We start from the raw sequence: 17,610 nt of genomic DNA on the forward strand, positions 1-17,610 counted from the left end.
AAAATTATATTTTGGGGTAGACTACTTTAAAATGTGGTCATAGTTTCGAAATTTTAGCGTTTGGACGTGGTAAAATCAAAACTGTGAGAGCCAAACAGATTGGGATCTTTATACAGTGTCTGATCTGAGCAGTTGGGTAAGGGATGTACTTACATCGTTATAGGGAAAAGTGAGACTAAATCAAACTGAGACCGAGTCAATAATTTTAAGTGACACACATGAAATACTGAACAAAAATGGAGGTGGCTCACGTCAAACAACAATGTGGTATCAATCCAAACCAAGTACTAAACTATGATGTTCGTATACAAAAACACTGTGTAATTAGTAATTCTTTTGGTTGAAGTTGTAGATCCTTTTTAAATGAGAATGCTGTGTGATCCGGAGACGTAAATATCTTAAAGCTCAAAACTGGTAGATACACATACAAAAAGAAGGGTTTGATGAATAAACTAATGTTCTGCTGTTTCCTAGCATAAGAATGATGAAAGATACTGTGTTCGGGTTACTGAAACGATATGTCTAACCGTATCTAATAAAAAACTATTAATTATGCTTGGACACACAATACAAATTGTTGGTTGCGTTAATTTGTCGAAATAATGCATTCGTTTGTTTGTTAGGAGACAGCGTTCGGCTCTGTTGATATGTCAAATCAGCCTTTGTCTGCAATAAACAACACTACTAGCTCCCCCTCTGTTTTATAATCATTATTAATATACAAATATTTGCATATGCGTAAGAAGTTCTCGTTTCTTCGTTGCACGTGACTTATCTTGTGATCTCACGTGGTTCTCGACCATTGTCTTCTCTCCGATTCTTTTCTTTTGTTCGGGATCCATGAACCTCGTAAATGTGTTGTGGATAAGTTATGTTCTTCTTTTTACTTTGACGGCGTCGGCGCGTGACTTTCACGTGTCTTCTTCAAAGATGAAGTCCTTATTTTGTCCATGTAATCAATTACCAATATTATTTAAATTTCTCAAAAATGTCCACTCGAATATTTCGTTATAGATCCCATCACTAATTTTATAGTAAGTTGAAATATATACAGTATATACGAACGATAGCATAAAAGTGAACTATTAACATTTATCTTCGTACAAGTTTCTATAGTGAAAATATTGTGTCGATAGCAATAATTAAATTAGTTATGGCAATTACTAGTAAACACAAGCTAATCATTGTTTTATTTTCATAGACAGGGAGACAAAACAAAACATTGTTTGAAGATTAAAAAGTATTCTCTAGGTTCTTTTCTAAATTTTAATATACTACTAAAGAAAAACCAAAAAGAACAATTACTCTATATTGTGCTCTACCATTATTGGTTGGGTGTCCACAATAAATATAATTAGGTTTTTTCAAAAAAAAAAAAACATAATTAGGTAAAAACAAAACAATATAAAAATGAAGGGAAAAATGCAAAAAGAGTCATTGAGGATATATTAAAGTATATAAAAAGACCAGTGCTGCGGCTGCGATGGTATTATTATGACTTCGTATCAGAGTGTGTCAGTAGTGTATCTCCTCTCTTCCTAAAACAATCGCTTCACTTTCCCGTTTCAATTTTCCCGGAAAATATCACTGTATCGTTTAGTTTCCCCTTTCATTTTCCCAGAATAATAATCGTAATTTACTTTCTCAAACCTATACTATTAATATTCATCAGAGATCAAAGCATTTTCTCGGTCTCTGTTTCAATTTCACGGAAAAGACAAAAAAATAAAACAGAGTGAGTTAAAAAAAAAAAAAAGATGAAGCAGTTTGAGTACCATGGCGTGGAGGCGGAGAAAGCGGAAGCGATGAGGAGATACAACAACCGTCGAATCTTCCGTAACTTTCTACGTTTAGCCGCCGTAGCTTCTCTCTGTTACTTATGGTTCCCGACTGTGGCGGTTTTGTTACAAACCGTCGGCGGTTTGATTTACCGGACCGGATCGGCTTTGATAAACGATCGTACTGTCGCCTTCGTCTTCGCTAACCTAATCGTCGTTTTGATCTTCCTTCTCTCCGGCGAGAGCAACGACGAGAAGAGTAGTAGTAGTAGTAACGAACCAGATCTCTACGATCAATACACGTCTTCTTTCTCCACCGTTACCGTAACCGCCCCCGACGAGAAAGTGGTGGAAGTCGATGTTGATTCGAACAAGCAAATCGTTCCGGCGGCGGAGGTTGAAGAGGCGGTTACGACGAAGAAGGAGATCGTTCCGGCGAATGTGGTGGACTACGATGAATCGATCAAGCAAATCGTTCCGGCGGATGTGGTGGACTACGATGAATCGATCAAGCAAATCGTTCCGGCGTATTTCCCGGAGGTTTCCGCGGATGAGGCTAGTGAGGAGAAGGCGGTTACGACGACGGGAATTTATAGGAGGACGAAATCGGAGGCGAAGAAAAAGAAATCAGGGGCGGTGACAGAGTACCGGAGAACGGAATCGGCGACAGAGGTGGAGATGGAGAGGCTGAGCAGTGAAGAGTTTCGTTTAAAGGTAGAGAGCTTCATAATGGAGACGAAGAGAAGCCTTATTCTTGAAAACGACGTCGTTCAATAATCAAGTTCGAGGACTTGGATCTAGACATGGCCTCGTTGCTTGCTACTACTGCCAGTAGCGATGGCTATGGCCTATGGCTCTGTGTGTCGTGGTAGTCTAAAAAGCTGACTTGGGAGTTAGATAGGGGCAACAAAGTAAAAACTCAAAAATGAGTTTGGTAGTTAATTTAAAAATTAGATGATGCTGGTGGTTTTATTTTTCTGAATTCGCTAGCTTTTATTTTCAATTTTTCATCTTTGATGGTTTATTATGCTTTTTACTAGGCACGTCCACCACAATGAAGCTGAAATACGGAAATACAATATTTCTTTGCTTTATAAATTGTAATCATCAATGTCTTAGATTATAAACAAAGACATTTTTCATAATGACTCGTAAACATATAGGACAAAAAAAAAATGGAGAAAATTATGATCATAGCGACGGAAGCAATGCAGAGACGGAAGTGAGAGAAAATAGTCACTGATATAATAAATAAAAATGTACTTTGAATATCAACACAAAAAAAAAAAAAAAAAAACAGTTTTCTGATTTTCCCCCAAAAGTAATCAAATCTTTGCTTAGGAGACCTAAATTCGGATATAAACATTGTTCTCTTCTATATAGGGATTGGTGGTGTATACGAAATTACCAACCTACTCAGAATGCAGAGTCGTATCACCACTTCTCGTAATTTCGTATATAACCAAACCCCAAGCTCCTCTCTTCACCAGCACACCTTCTTTTTCTTGTGATACTTCTCATCTTCTTCTCGGTCTATGTACGCCAAAAGATCATCTTGTCTCACTAAAGCCTCATGCAAAGCCTGAATCATTGGACAGTATGAAGTTAATATTCATATACAAAGACAGTTCCTTTATATATCAATCAATGAAAGAAAAATGGAATTCAGTATAATACCTTTTTGGTAGCGATGAGCTCTGCCTCAAGTGCATCCACACGATAAACAGCTGCGTTAAGCAACTCCTCTTTCTCAGGAGGCATCTCATGTCGCTTCGAGTGCAGTGTTTCAACCTGTTTCTCAAGATCTCCTAGTCTATTAACAACAGAAGAAAACACATTTCTCTCCGTGATAGTCGCAACAGCCGGTGAAGAAGGAAGAGACTCTCTAGCGATTGTTTCATGAACTGAAGTTGCAGACTGGATGTGTCTTTTACTCTGTGGCACTGCCACAGCTGTGATAAGCGTAAGCAAGTTTACAAGGAACGCGGTTAGCCACATCCAGATATGACTAACCAATCCTGTTTTGCCCAAACCGGGAGTACCGTCTGAACCTGCACCAACATATTCCATTACATTGAAACTTTTTTGCATTCATCTGATTTCTGATTTACATATCATAGTATTTAGCTTTCACTCTTTTACCTTCTGAGGCCTTTGGCTTTTCATGGGCCATCCAAGCAACATCCACAACTTTGTCTACCATTGGTGAATCATACTCTGATGAATCAGTAGGATTTGCTTTACTATTGGCCCTAATCTGAAAGTAAGGTCAGGTAATAATTAAAGTAATCTGAACTGCATACTGTGATTTTCACTTCCGTACAATAAAACGCTTACATCTTCACAAACAGGAGTCAGCTTGGGAATACGAATCCCTCTATTTACTTTTGGAGAAGCCATCTCTTCCACTTCAGACCCTGATTCCGCTGTGGAGGTGTCACTCATTTTTATCTATGACAAAAGGATCATTATTGTTACTGTCAGATGCATATTATCAAAAACAAGTTTCCCGTCTAAGTCCAGAAGACCTTTACCCCAGAAAAAGATGGCTTCTCGCTCGAAGACATACGAGAAAAACTGTTTAGAGCTGAATTATGTCTGCAGAGCGGTCCACCACTTTGAACCATCTACAGGCGGGGAGATCAGTTAGGTAACATTATTCTATTTGTGTAAATCTCTTTAACTAAAATACAGTACAGAATAGGCTGTGGTAAATCGAATTTTACCTTTAATATCTCTGGATCATTCCACGGACCTTTATCAGATCTCATACAACCACCTCGATCGGCACAGGTGCAAGTGCCACCAAGAAAATCTGGCAGCTGGCTGAAAAAGTTCCGAATATGGTTAGGAAGTTAAATCATATTTTGGACTCATGTCAACCAAACAAGAGGACTGAAAAGTCTCTACCTTGCATCAATCATCTCAAGTAATTTGCTTTGGTACTTGTTACCAATAACCTATTACAACAACACATCGACAATAGTTGATACGATTAAAGATAATCTTTAAGATAACTAGTGGAAATGTGGATGGATATGCATAAAAAGGGTAAATTTACATGAATCTTCGTGACTGTTTTTGGATCAAGAAATTGTTTCACTGTGGCCCAAACTAGCTTAAAACCAGAACCACCATTGATGATGAACATACGATGAAGTGTCTGCATATAGCAATATATATGAAATGTTACCTCACATTATCTTTTATTAAACTAATATGAAAGAAAACACACATTTGGTTACAAAATCAATAGCAACCAGCCCATACCTCAGGGTAGTTATCATTGTCAATCTTTTGCAGCTGGATTATGAGATCCCTCGCAGGCTTAGAAAAGTTCTTGAATCCCTGCAAAACATAATTGAATTTTAATAAGATGCCGGACATCAAACAAACGAATACACTAGGGAAAATTAAAAGAATCCAGTCCTTTTACTAACCACGCCTTGGACGTCTAGAATAGTTGTGCTAGAGTCAATGTGTCTCTTAGCAGCAATGCAGCAAGCTGGAAGCTTAATGTTGATAGTTTTCTCAAACTCCCGAACATGATACCTAATGAATCTTTCAACTGTAGTGACTTGCATGAGCATAATTGGATTAACTTGTCCTAATCTTTCAATGTAAACAGGTCTTCCTTCTTTGTCAACACCATGATAACCATGAGGGTAGTATTTCAGAACCTCATCTAACTCTTCAAACTCAAAATCCTATTTGACACAAAATCAAACTCTCATCACATGAATATTGACACGCATATTCAGATTATAATAAAAAAAAAACATATAATTAACCTCGAAAATTGTGTCTGTGCCAAAATCTTTCCTCCATTGAATCATATTACTCCACATTAACTTAGTTTTCCCAATATCAAACTTCCTAGCTTTCAAGAATCTAACAGTGAACAAAAGAATCATCATTATCATCATCATCATCATCATCAACAACAATTCGTCAATCGTGAGAGAGAGGGGAATAAAAAGCAGACCTCAACATAATGTGATAATCATCAAGAGTAGGAGGAAGCAAATTCTCAGAGACGAGCAAATGACGGAACTCGTCAACAGCACGCAGCTCCTCGACGTCGTGAATGTCTTCAATGGTGAGAGAGAAATTACGATCGCCGCTTCTCCTCCTGCTGCTACTTTTCTTCTTCAGCGAGTGTCTGAGTTTGCTCGAAGCTTTCGCTGCTTTCTTCTTGAAATTGAAATTCCCGATTCTTGTTTTCTTCTCATCCTCAGATACTTCGAAATCTGACCTCCGTTCTCTTCTCTCATCGTTGCTCGAACACCCTTCAAAACCTGCAAAACAAAAAAATCACAACAACAATAAAATCTCAATTAAACAACAAAAATCCCCAAAATTCTCAACCCAAATTACAGTTTCTCAAACTCAATTCCCTAAAATCCTCAATCCAAAACCTATATATCTTAACCACGATGATCGGAGAAAGGGGGTGAATAAATCAATTAAACTCACAAGGCCTCGCGAGTCGATCAAGAGAGCCTGACATGAGGGAATCAGGGGATCTCCACGAGAACGGGCGGATTCGTAATCGGGCAGCCTCCTCCCAAGAGAGAGAAGCGATTCTTCTTCTTCAGAGGAGAGAAATTGAAAGAGACGTAAAGAGGGACAAGTAAAGTGATGATGATGATGGGGTTTTTATAACCTCATAATTTTTTAGTCTTCTTTTATTTTATTTTATGTAAACTTTGCGTTAGACTTAGAGAGAGATACATTAATTGTTGTTGTTAGCCGGAAAACACCAACGGTAGACGCTAACACCGTCGGTGATTTTTTTTTTATTTTCCATTCTTTAAACACTTTTAAAAACATAATCTTTGCTTTGTTCTATATTAGTTTAAATCCTAATTAACTATTTCTCTTTTTCAAAAAAAAAATTAATTAGATGATTTCCCGTACGCGCCAGTTACCGTTATAATTTTTTTTTGTTAGTTATATAAATTCGTTAACAATAAATTATTCTGAAATGTATTATAATGAGAGAATTGTTTACTCTATGATACATAGTAGGCCACCTAACGACCTAATCATATTCAAAATCTAAAATTGTATAAGTTTAGTCGTCTTTAAAATTTACTAAGCTGGTTGAAAATTTGATGTCTAATATTACATAACTTTGCTATAAATTTTTTGGAGTTTGTTCATATATGAGTTATTTATGTACTATTGAAAACCACTTTTCATCTGTGATAATACATGATTTTCTGTTTTGAATATTTCATATTTAAAATTAAAAAATTCCTTTATTTCTTATATTTTTGTTCTATTATTTTTTGCTTTTTCAATAAAACATTGATTATTAATTGATTATAAATATACTTTTTCTATATTTTGGGTGCCCACTTTTGAGTTTTGACAAGTGCTTGTCACACTAATTTGTCCTATGAAACGTATGTTGCGAGATATTTTATTTGTATGGATATGGATTTTCGTTTTTTTTCTATTTAATTTATTGACAATTTGTTGAATTTTATTTAAAAATTTAAACAAAAATAAACCTAAAACAAAAGAAACGCATAGCAAAAGCTATTTCAATAGTACCATAATGTGAATTCCCATCATTATCGATTCACCTAAAAGTCAATAGATTAAGAACTAGTTTTTTACACAATTTAGCTCAACCAAAACCAATTTATTACCACGCATATTGTTAAAATGGTTTTGGGGAAAAATACATGTCTTCGATATAGGTATTTTACTTGAAAATATCAATAATAAAACATTGAGTGAGTTCTGATGTAAGAAAATATATCAAGATATGTTGTAGAGACATTGACTAACAAACAAAACAGACACTGCAGATATGTCGGCAATGTCATCTAAATTGTCTTTTTCTTCCAAACTTTTGTTAACCATGTGTCACTCAAACTAAATCCATTAACATAAATAAACTAATAATACTAACTTGCTTATAAGATTGATGCAACCGCAAGTAGCAACAAAATAATATATTATATTATAAATTGAGAAGAAAAATAAAAACTAAAAAGAAGAAAGAAGCACGAAAACAAACAACGCCGAACACAAGAGTAGACTTCTGATTAATTAGAGCGAGCTTAATTTGCATAGATTAACAAGTAATATGTACACATCACACTACATACATTATACATTTTTCTTTTCTTTTTGGGAAATGGGTAAAGTGCAGAAGCATTCTTCCATCTTCCATCTTCCATCTCCCATCATACAGAGGCGACACTTCAGGCTTCTTCCTTCCTCCACTTTGATTCCGACCAATGACTTTCTTCTTGTTATGTACACAGCCAATAACTGTTGATCGAACTGCCACAAGGAGAAAAACATAAGATTCGAGAAACAATATTTTGGTCATTCAGTATGAATTTTCGTTTATTTCTCCTTACCTCTCTTATGTGTATTTCTTCAGGTTACGTTTGGCCCGAAACTTGCCAAGCTTGTCTCTCCACTCAGCTGTAAATCATAGAACCAACAATGTAATTGATCAGTATAACACTATTTGCTGATACATAAATCAGATTCGACTCGATGCTGTGCTACAGCCACCAATCAGACCAGTATAACACTATTTGAAACCATGAATGTACATTGTGGACATGGAGACAATAAGCTTACCGGCTTCATCATATCGCTCTTCATCAACAGCTTGCATCATGTTGCTCAAAATATTAAACTCTTTCGTATCAAGACAAGCTTGACCATTTGGTCTGCACAAAGTTGAAACGGAGTTTTAAGTTGCGAGTTGTGACACTAAAATCCACAGCAAAAAGATGTGATCAGGTTAGATTGATCTTTTATGCATCTTTAGTAGATGTCTGAAGATTTACCGGTCTTGTTCAATAAATAGTAAACCATCTGAAGCAGGTGCCAGTGTTGATAGCTTTCCTGACTCAATGACTCTCATTCCATCACTATATGCAAGGTACTTGTTCACTTGGATAGGTACCTATAGATGGATCAACACGATATATCAATGAAGACGTATTTATATTTAGCTTAGATGGCAAATAATAAAATAAACATAGTAATGTCTTACCTTGCATCTAACTGCTATATTAATTGCATCTGAAGGCCGAAGGTCGAAGCTGATACAGTCCGAGGCATTACCCACCTGCAATGTACAGTCCCAAAAAAGCAGCCTTAATTAGTAGAGGAAACAAGACAACTGAGTTCCTTAGACTTGAAGGAAGTTGTATTAAGGAAACCAGTTACAAACCTTTGAAAGGTACAACTGGGCAAAGTACGCCTCGTGAACTCTTTTGGTGACTCTAACAAGTCTAACCTGTAGAAAAGTTGTGACATTTTCATGAAAAAATATGTTCACGAGAAGAGGAAAATACATAAATGAGGACAAACTGAAACCATATGACATACTTCGTAACCCATTTTGTCCACCATTTCCTTCACCACTTGATACATGGTAGGTCTTGCCTGCAACAAGTAAAAAACCATAAAACCTCTCTTCAATCACTCTTTACTGATCCAGGGAAAGAAAAAAAAAAAAGAAGACAAGGTGCGATAAAAGCATACAATTTGGACATTGGTCATTGCTGCCATGAGTAATACACTTGGCATCTCCACTGCAATAAAACAAAACGAAATAAGAAACTGAAAACATTCTGAGAGTGAGATAAATATCAACACTTTTGAGAACATCAAAACTACGCTACTACACGTACAGACGATAATGGGAAGGAGAAGACCAGTTCCATCTTCCATTTTCAAAACAATAGCAGGGTGTGGAGCATAATCTGGTAAATGACCTCCTTGAGGATTGTTATGAACACATCGTAGTTGCCTACCATCCCTCATCTTAACCATGAAACCATCTGATCCACTCCTTACTTCAACTAAAACATTCAAAAAAAAAAAAAAAACCCAAAGTTATATAAAAAGGTGGAACTCAAATTCAATCAAACCAGACAAAGAAAATAATCCCACGAACTAGCTTACCAGCTTCCATAACACTAGATTTAACATAATCTTCATCGTGTTCATTAAAATTCTCAGCGGTGCTTCCAGTACCATCAGAGTGAGAGCTGAAAACACACTTAATAGTACTCCTGTTGCAGAATCTAAGAGTGATTGTTGTTGTGGTAACCTGATGAGACTTGACACCTTTGTTCCGATGATTACCCCAGAATTGGCTTCTAGGTTTCAAACCAGTGTAGTTGACAAGTGAAGCACATGCACCACCAACTTGTCTTGGACGAATCGCAGGGCATACAACTGGTGCTTGAAGCGACCTCATCTTCCTTCCTTCCTTCAATACACAATCATCAAACACAAGAAATTTTGAGTATCAATAACATTACCATATCTCTAATCTAAAAATTCTAAAAAACTGGAATTAAAATTTCAGATCATTGATCCATACAACCAAACAATAGATTCCAAAACAAACTACCAAAACGAAAAAGTCAAATCAATCAATGATCTCTATACAATGGAAGGAGTTTAACATATTCATCGAATCTAACCATAGACATCCCCAAAAAAAAAACACCTATTGATGATCAATAAATAAGAAGATCATAAATAGTTTTTTTTGAATCACTTACAAGTGGAAACGGATAAGATCAGATGATCGTGGATGGTAATAAACACTCGCACGAGAGATTGGTGACGACTCTGATCAGATCGATTCAATCAAGAAGAGGATCGAAGAGTTCCGAAGAAGCCAAATAGAGAAGAGAGGATCAATCGGAAGAAGATAGATAGAGAGAGAGAGAGAGAGAGAGAGAGAGAGAGAGAGAGAGAGAGATGATTCTTCACTTGAGAGGAGTTGAGAGATCAAAGGAGTGAGAGAATCTCCGTTACCTTTATCGACTCAGTTTTTCCATTAATTGTCGATTTTACCCCTTTCACCAAAAAATTTGTTCATTTTGCCTAACCTTTTTGTATTTTATTTATGGACCAACTTTTAAATAAATTTAGCGATGTTTACCAAACCAAAAACATCCTACCTATTTCATTTTATACTACTCAATTTTTGATTACAAATATAATCTGGTAATTTTTTTTTATGTTTAGTCCATGTCAATTGTAAAAAATCTCTGTCTTTCATAAGCTAATTGTTTTAAGATTTTTTCTTATTCCTAAAAAATTGATATTGTAAATTAAAAAAGATTAAAATAATTTTTTATTATAATTTTTTCCATATGGCATGCTATCTAAAGTTTATATTTTTTTCTTTCTATCTAAAAGTAATTATAAATTAATTTATAAATAAAAATATAACTTTTTCTTGATATATGTGAAATTGGCAAAAAATCAATTTATTAGGAATATGGGAAGTACTATTTAGTAAATGTAAAATGACAATCTCATATAGATTTTTAAAATAATTAAGGGAAAAAATAATGATACAGTATGTATGCTTTGACATTTCTGGTTAAGGAAGGCATCGATGTGTAAAAAATCTTTAATTATTATTTGACCAAACAAAAACACATGATATTTGTGCCTTGGTCATTGTTATACAATTAGGACACCGTCAATTTCATTTACGTCTAATTTGAGCAAGAGATGTACCAACAACTTATAATAGATTAATAATAATAAAATCATAAGGCATATAAAATTGGTACGGAATAACTCATTCACCTATTCCTGTTTTTTTTAAAAAAAATTTTGCTGAGCCAGTTGAACCTATTCTAATATTGTAATTAGGAAACCGAAATGGGAAAGGGTTAAAAAAGGGAATTCAAATAATCTAAACGTGATGACGTGAGAACAAAACAACGTAAAAGCTCGACACGTCATCACTTGACGGCAGACGAAATATTATTCGCCTAGATGGATGCCACGTGTACCTGCGCCCTTTGTATCCCTCAGAGATGGTTTTGGATAAGGTATAACTAAAATTATATATTTCTGATATACTTAACTAAAAATAGAGTATTTACATTTATATCTAAAGTCTAAACCAAAAAATAATATAGTTTATTTTAAAACAAAAAAAAAGAAATGTACACATGATATAAAAAGAATATCAATTAACAAATTCTGAGTAATTTGATTTGGCCAATTAGCGCAAAATGCAAGTCTGAATCAAGGAAAGTGAAATAAGCAAGTTGAAATTGAAACTAGTACAAATTTGTAAGCTAAGAGGTCAATGTCAATGATGGGCCCTTTGACATTGCCAAATACCTTATCGGTCCAACGAAAAAATTGATAGGTTAATGGCTTCACGAGCGTTCCTTCGTTATCCAATTTCTCAGCCCCAAAAATATCCTCACCCCAACACCCCTTCTTCCTCAATGTTTGGATATGTATTTATTTTTCCTTAATTCTCATTTGTATTTTTACTTGTATGGATATGCATTATTGCTTGATCATTGAGACATGAGAGTGCTACGATTCTGGAGGAAAAACAAACAAACAAACAGAAGGCTAAGATTCTCTGGGGTTTATTTTCTATTGCATGATACATAATTACAAATTATGTTGGTCCAAAACAAAATTAGGCGTATAATTAGGGGCCAATAATTACCCATGGTTTTTCTAGCATCTAAGTATCTAACGAGTATTTTTAACTTTTGATTTAATTAATTAACAACCACCACAAAACACAACAAAAACAAAAGTTAACGGATCAACCGATCAAAATCAAACCGGTTTTATTGGACACAATTAAGAAAACAATGGGCTTTAAAGGAGAAGCCCAACATTTCAAAAAGCAACTACAGTAATAAGTCAAAGCGTTGACCTTAATACGGGCAAAAGATGGAGCATTCACAAACGTCTGAACTGGTCAAAAATATAATCACTGAACAGCATATTCGAATAGAAAGAGCATACAGCATATTTTGATTTATTGTTGTTTTTAAAAGAGTGATATTTTGGGTATTAACCGAACTTAATTACACGGTTTACACTTCCGACTCTATATGTATAATTTTATTTGTCTTATGTGGATTTCTCCAAATAAACATATAATAATCTATTATTATAAAATTGATGGTTCGAGATGTATCTCAAGAGGAACCTTCAAGTTCTTTTCGTTTGAAGAAAAAGCTAAATTGAAATATATATATATATATATATATCGTAGTATAAGATTCATATATATTTAAAAAATAAGAAAGATAATCAGATGCACGTATATGTATATGAGCTATATATATGATAAGGTGTTTCTGATATTTTTTGCGACTTTTAAAAAGATTCGATGTCGGCTGCTCTAAGCCTCGTTCACTCACTCTCAAGACTTTAGCATTCGCTCCCGACTTAACCCTACCACTATTTCATTCTTTCTTCTTTCCTTTTACCACTTTACGTATTTTTCATTTTCTTTCCAATTTTAAAACTTTACATCGGTTTAAAAAAAAAAAAAATTTACATAGAGCGTTTAGTACCAAATATGTTACTGATTACTGATTAGTTTGTACAGACACTTGGTTTTATTTGGTTCATCACTCAAATTCTCGAACTGACACTCACATTGATAAATGTAAATATGATCATGAAATGGTTTCCTTTTATCTCAATTAAGAACTTTTGTGGATATGAATCCATATTCTTGGACTAAAAAGTTATCAAAATACAATACATGTACAGTTAAAAACTTTCTGGTCCTTAATGATCATTTTTATCGCTATTCACACAACTAGCTAGAACACCTAGCTAACTAATACTCCAATGGATATAATATATATATATATATATACCTGCACTTCACCAACAGTCTCAGGAGTGCACAAAAATTAGTAGTAGTATATCTTTATATATAGGAGTGCATGAACCTGAAATCACGTACCCGTCGTCTTTTTGACTAATTTTTGTGCTATTAAATAAGTGATCTCCTTCCAAAAATAATCAAAATTAAATACGCGTCGATTAGGTTGTTGTGTTTTTTCTTTGTCTTCTACAAATACGTACGAGACAAGAATTTTTAAGTAATAACAACTGAGACGACGAATTCAGAAAGGTCATATGCTCAAGTTTATGAGACACCAATATGTTACACAATTGTATAATTGTATATTGCGCTCTAAATAGGCATATTACTATATGTAGTATATATGAGTGCATATGCGTGTGTTTTTCGAATCTGGTTTTTTGATATCCAAGATTTGATAGATCATGCATGTCGATGCTAGTGTCTGGAACTTGTTCCAAGATTCTTTTATTATTATTATTATTATTATGTTTATCGTTTAGGTATTCTTTGGCTTGGTTTAAAGAGAATCCTTCTAGAATTCACACATATATATATATATATATATATGTGTTTTCTTGATAAAATTAACACATATTCTATAGCATTTTTCTTAAGCAAAAAGAATATCCCCTCCATTTGCATATATGTTTAAGTTATGGGTTTTATTGGGTATATTAGTATTATAGTACATTTTGGAAACTTAATTAGTGTTTTAGTACAAACACTATTTATAATTGGCAAAATAGGTGAGAGAGTGTTTGTGTGTGAGCGTGTATGTGAAATAGGAGAGTTATGTAGGATCCATTTGTGGGATTGAAAAATTGTGATAATTATTTAAATAGTTGTTAATATAATCTTTTTAGGAATTTTTCAAATACAAAAAAAAATCTACATTTTTTTCTTTATAATTTGATATGTATTTTGTTTAATAATTTTTAAATATATTATATATATCTTTTGTATAAGACTTAATAAGGTGTGCAAATATTTGTACATTTAATAAAGTGTATATACATCCGTATACTTAATAATGTGTACAAACACTTACTAATGTGTACAAATATCCGTACACTTAATAATGTGTATGGATACAAAATTTGTAAGAACAAATTTTTAACATTATCAAATAAAATCTTCAAATTTAAAGAAAAAAATATAGATTTTTATATATCTTAATTTTTTAAAAAATTTATATTACCAAAATATTTGAATAAATAGATATGATGGGTGTAATGACAAAATAAAAAAAAAATATTTTTCCCTAATTCTCTCTTCCACATACATTCGTTTCTCTTTCCCTCTCACAATTTTATCTCTCAAACATTTTATCTCATAAGTGGGACTTTAACTATTTCTCTAATTATGAATATTACATGTATTATATTTCTAATTAAGTTTGGATAATGTACTAAAATGGTAATAATCTCTTTTAAGTTATTTACCAAGCCACTGCGTACGCATATACAATACTAATTATTATATTTTATTTGTTTAGTCAGCAAATTCTTGAATTTTTATCAGTATCCGGACATTACAAATCGGCCGCAATGACTTCGTTTAGAATTCGAATTCATACCTAAAAAACTGGAATAATATAGTCACTTCTCTGATTGAAGAAGTTGGTTTTTCTCACACTGTCGTGCTAATTAGCTGACTAGTTAAGTTACAAAAGTTCGTGTGTTACTAAAGTTCGATCGATACTATAATACTCTGTAAGTATAGGTTTTAAGAGATCAAGTAATATACTAATTATACTACTGTAAGTATAAATTCTCAATGGTAAACACGTTCCGGTTAAACTCACTAATGCATGTTTGAATGCATGTGCCATTTTTGCCTTAGTACCGAAGGAAAAGTCCGGGACCGTAAAAAGGTAGACAAGAAATCTCGACCCCTAAGTTGCAACATCAGTTTTGATGTGATATGTATAAAGAAAATGTTTACGTATGTGTGTGTTTCTTTACAATGAATGGCCAATATAATATGCAAACTGTAAAATATATCAACTAATCTCGTAACGTCGTTGTATATATGTGCATCGTGTCTATATGTTTGAAAATATCTTCTGGTTTTCTTTTTAGAGAATTAAAAACTGTAGCGACTTGTAATTAATGAAGATAAAATAAATAGTTGTCAACATATGGTTATTAAGTGAGTTACAAAAAGCAAATAGACTACAATAACTATTTTAATGACTAGAACTTGTCACCTAATAATTTTTCTTCGACGTATGCTAATCTAAGTTCAAATTTGATAATGTATGTGTGTGTTTTGTAGGACAACCAACAAATTAACAGTTGTTATGTTCTTTGTTGTTTCTAGGACAACCAACAAATTATAGGTATTTTAATTTTTAAGATAAACCAGTCAGTTATACATATAAATGTTTACATTTTGTTAAAGAAGCTCCTAGAGAGAGAACCAACTTTTAAGAATGACTACAAATTTTGTAAAAATAGTATTTTGCAAATAAGACATTAGGAAAGATACCTGTTAATTGAAAAAGAAAAACAAAACAGACGAACAAGAAGAAGATGAACTTCAAGAACATTTTAACAACAACAAACAAAAAAAAAAAAAAAAAAACCTTCAAGAAAATGCCCATTGTATAAGAAAAAGAAGATATAATACAGCTTTTAAAGGCTAGCTTTTTAAAAATAGGAAGTTGACCCCAGTTGTTTGCTTTTAATCTCGTCCGACCCTACTTGGCCAACCATCAAAGATTCATTGTCTTCCTATAGTTTCTCTTTCTCCTTCATTGATTAGTAACGAGAAATGGCTTTCTTTTCAAACTTTTGATGTTAGTAGAGTAATCTAGTCTTAGCTAAACAAATTTGGAATCCCTAAGATGATAGATCTTAACTTAAGTGACATAGCTAATATCTTTATATATTATATCCTTATGTAGTCGAGACATTGCATATGGGTCTAACTTACAAAAATATTAAGAATTACGAGTGAGGGACAAAAAGAAAAAGAAAAACCTTAGGGTCTCACTCATCTTTGAAAGAGATGCTTAACGGATAGTATTAGGCAGCTGTGTCTGTGTGTTTCCATTAAGTGAATTAGGGATTACGAACAAACCACCTCTATTTATATATTTTACACATTTTGTTTTTCTAAAACTAAACTATGTAGAATTAATATGGATTTCTTCTTGTTATCATCAAATTTGTTTATTAATTTGACTTTCACTAATTAAGTACCTAATCCAACAAGTGGAAATTGCTCATATTTAACTGAAAATAGAATATTTTCCATAGGTACCTGCATACCAAATTGTTGAATGTTTCCATACTTCTTTTTTATATATCACTCAATATATAACATTGATAAAGTGTCCATTCATGCAAATTGACTAGTCACCAGAACCCACCGATAAAATAATTTGGCAAAACTTCTTTCGGCTTTTCGTTTTCCAGTTCGATCGAGGGATCCCACAATTAATTGTAAAGCAAATAATTTATGTTATTAATTTCAACGTACCTGCTTACTACACAATTCACTGAGTTTCTTTTTGCCCTTTATATGACCAAAAAAGTTATGAGTTCTGTGTGGGCATAATCTATTCAGATCATATAATATAAAGATATATATGTAATTTCAGTTAGCCGTATACTCAAATTTCAGTTAAAGAAGGATTTGTCAATGTAATTTCTATATCGTAGATAAATATTTCTATAATTTATTGGTAATCCCTGAAAAAATTCAGTGATTATGTTGTTTCTAAATGTACACTCTTCGGCAAAATAGAACAACAAAACTAAAGAATCAGAAGTTGTTTTTCAACGGTTTTGTAATTGTTGTATGTATATATATATATATATATATATATTGATTCTATTTTCTATCACCATGACCTATACTATAATTCAATTGTTATGCAATGCTAGCTCACCAAAACAAATCATAAACTACTTGCCTAGCTAGCTTCGAGGTAGTACATAGAAGAAAAAGTGTTCTGAATATAAAACAACTCCACAATGCTCGCAAAGAAAAAGGGATAAAGCAAAGGGAAAGAGATCAATGCTAAGGAAGAAAGATGCTTTGGGTGTTAGGCAGATTCAGAATCTTTTTCAAGACACCTATTTTTGCTTTTTTCTTACCTTCTATCTACAGTATATATCTCTCTCTCAAACTTGTTTTATTTTGTAACAGACCTAATAATAA

The 17,610-nt window shown here is 33.4% G+C and overlaps 3 protein-coding genes across 4 annotated transcripts; 1 reads left to right on the forward strand and 2 right to left on the reverse strand.

Annotated features, from left to right (window-relative positions):
- The first annotated feature begins 1,173 nt into the window (after positions 1-1,173).
- LOC104751410 (uncharacterized) lies at positions 1,174-2,923 on the forward strand. Its single transcript, XM_010473342.3, has one exon. It carries the CDS (start codon positions 1,758-1,760, stop codon positions 2,553-2,555), a length of 798 nt encoding a protein of 265 aa, XP_010471644.2. The 5' UTR covers positions 1,174-1,757; the 3' UTR covers positions 2,556-2,923.
- A 78-nt stretch (positions 2,924-3,001) lies between these two features.
- On the reverse strand, positions 3,002-6,596 carry LOC104702278 (phosphatidylinositol/phosphatidylcholine transfer protein SFH5). The gene is made up of 13 exons (XM_010473341.3): positions 6,255-6,596; positions 5,764-6,076; positions 5,570-5,669; positions 5,219-5,485; positions 5,049-5,126; positions 4,840-4,941; positions 4,689-4,738; positions 4,505-4,604; positions 4,313-4,405; positions 4,116-4,229; positions 3,921-4,035; positions 3,456-3,829; positions 3,002-3,360 (listed from the first exon to the last, which is right to left on the reverse strand). The coding sequence occupies exons 1-13, from the start codon at positions 6,286-6,288 to the stop codon at positions 3,262-3,264; spliced, it is 1,839 nt and encodes a 612-aa protein (XP_010471643.2). The 5' UTR covers positions 6,289-6,596; the 3' UTR covers positions 3,002-3,261.
- Positions 6,597-7,812: 1,216 nt separating this feature from the next.
- Positions 7,813-10,720, reverse strand: LOC104751411 (bifunctional nuclease 1). Of its 2 annotated transcripts, none has more exons than XM_010473343.3 (11): positions 10,337-10,720; positions 9,729-10,038; positions 9,455-9,625; positions 9,306-9,355; positions 9,150-9,206; positions 8,992-9,057; positions 8,812-8,886; positions 8,603-8,721; positions 8,391-8,482; positions 8,162-8,228; positions 7,813-8,081 (listed from the first exon to the last, which is right to left on the reverse strand). In XM_010473343.3, the coding sequence occupies exons 2-10, from the start codon at positions 10,024-10,026 to the stop codon at positions 8,167-8,169; spliced, it is 990 nt and encodes a 329-aa protein (XP_010471645.1). In that variant the 5' UTR covers positions 10,027-10,038; positions 10,337-10,720; the 3' UTR covers positions 7,813-8,081; positions 8,162-8,166. The 2 variants fall into 2 exon arrangements, with proteins under 2 accessions (XP_010471645.1, XP_019094165.1); XM_019238620.2 differs by having other exon boundaries at positions 9,729-10,034; positions 10,337-10,571.
- Between the last annotated feature and the right edge of the window lie 6,890 nt (positions 10,721-17,610).

The sequence above is a fragment of the Camelina sativa genome, chromosome 16 (assembly GCF_030686135.1).
Source record: "Camelina sativa cultivar CO46 ecotype springtype chromosome 16, ASM3068613v1".
NCBI lineage: Eukaryota > Viridiplantae > Streptophyta > Magnoliopsida > Brassicales > Brassicaceae > Camelina > Camelina sativa.

Coding starts and splice junctions, on each gene's coding strand:
- LOC104751410 (XM_010473342.3), top strand. CDS start 1,758: ATGAAGCAGTTTGAGTACCATGGCGTGGAGGCGGAGAAAGCGGAAGCG.
- LOC104702278 (XM_010473341.3), bottom strand. CDS start 6,288: ATGTCAGGCTCTCTTGATCGACTCGCGAGGCCTT. Junction 5,670..5,763: donor GATTATCACATTATGTTGAG/GTCTGCTTTTTA, acceptor GTTCACTGTTAG/ATTCTTGAAAGCTAGGAAGT. Junction 4,605..4,688: donor CTTGAGATGATTGATGCAAG/GTAGAGACTTTT, acceptor GAACTTTTTCAG/CCAGCTGCCAGATTTTCTTG.
- LOC104751411 (XM_010473343.3), bottom strand. CDS start 10,026: ATGAGGTCGCTTCAAGCACCAGTTGTATGCCCTGCGATTCGTCCAAGA. Junction 9,356..9,454: donor TCTCCTTCCCATTATCGTCT/GTACGTGTAGTA, acceptor GTTTTATTGCAG/TGGAGATGCCAAGTGTATTA. Junction 8,483..8,602: donor CTATTTATTGAACAAGACCG/GTAAATCTTCAG, acceptor AACTTTGTGCAG/ACCAAATGGTCAAGCTTGTC.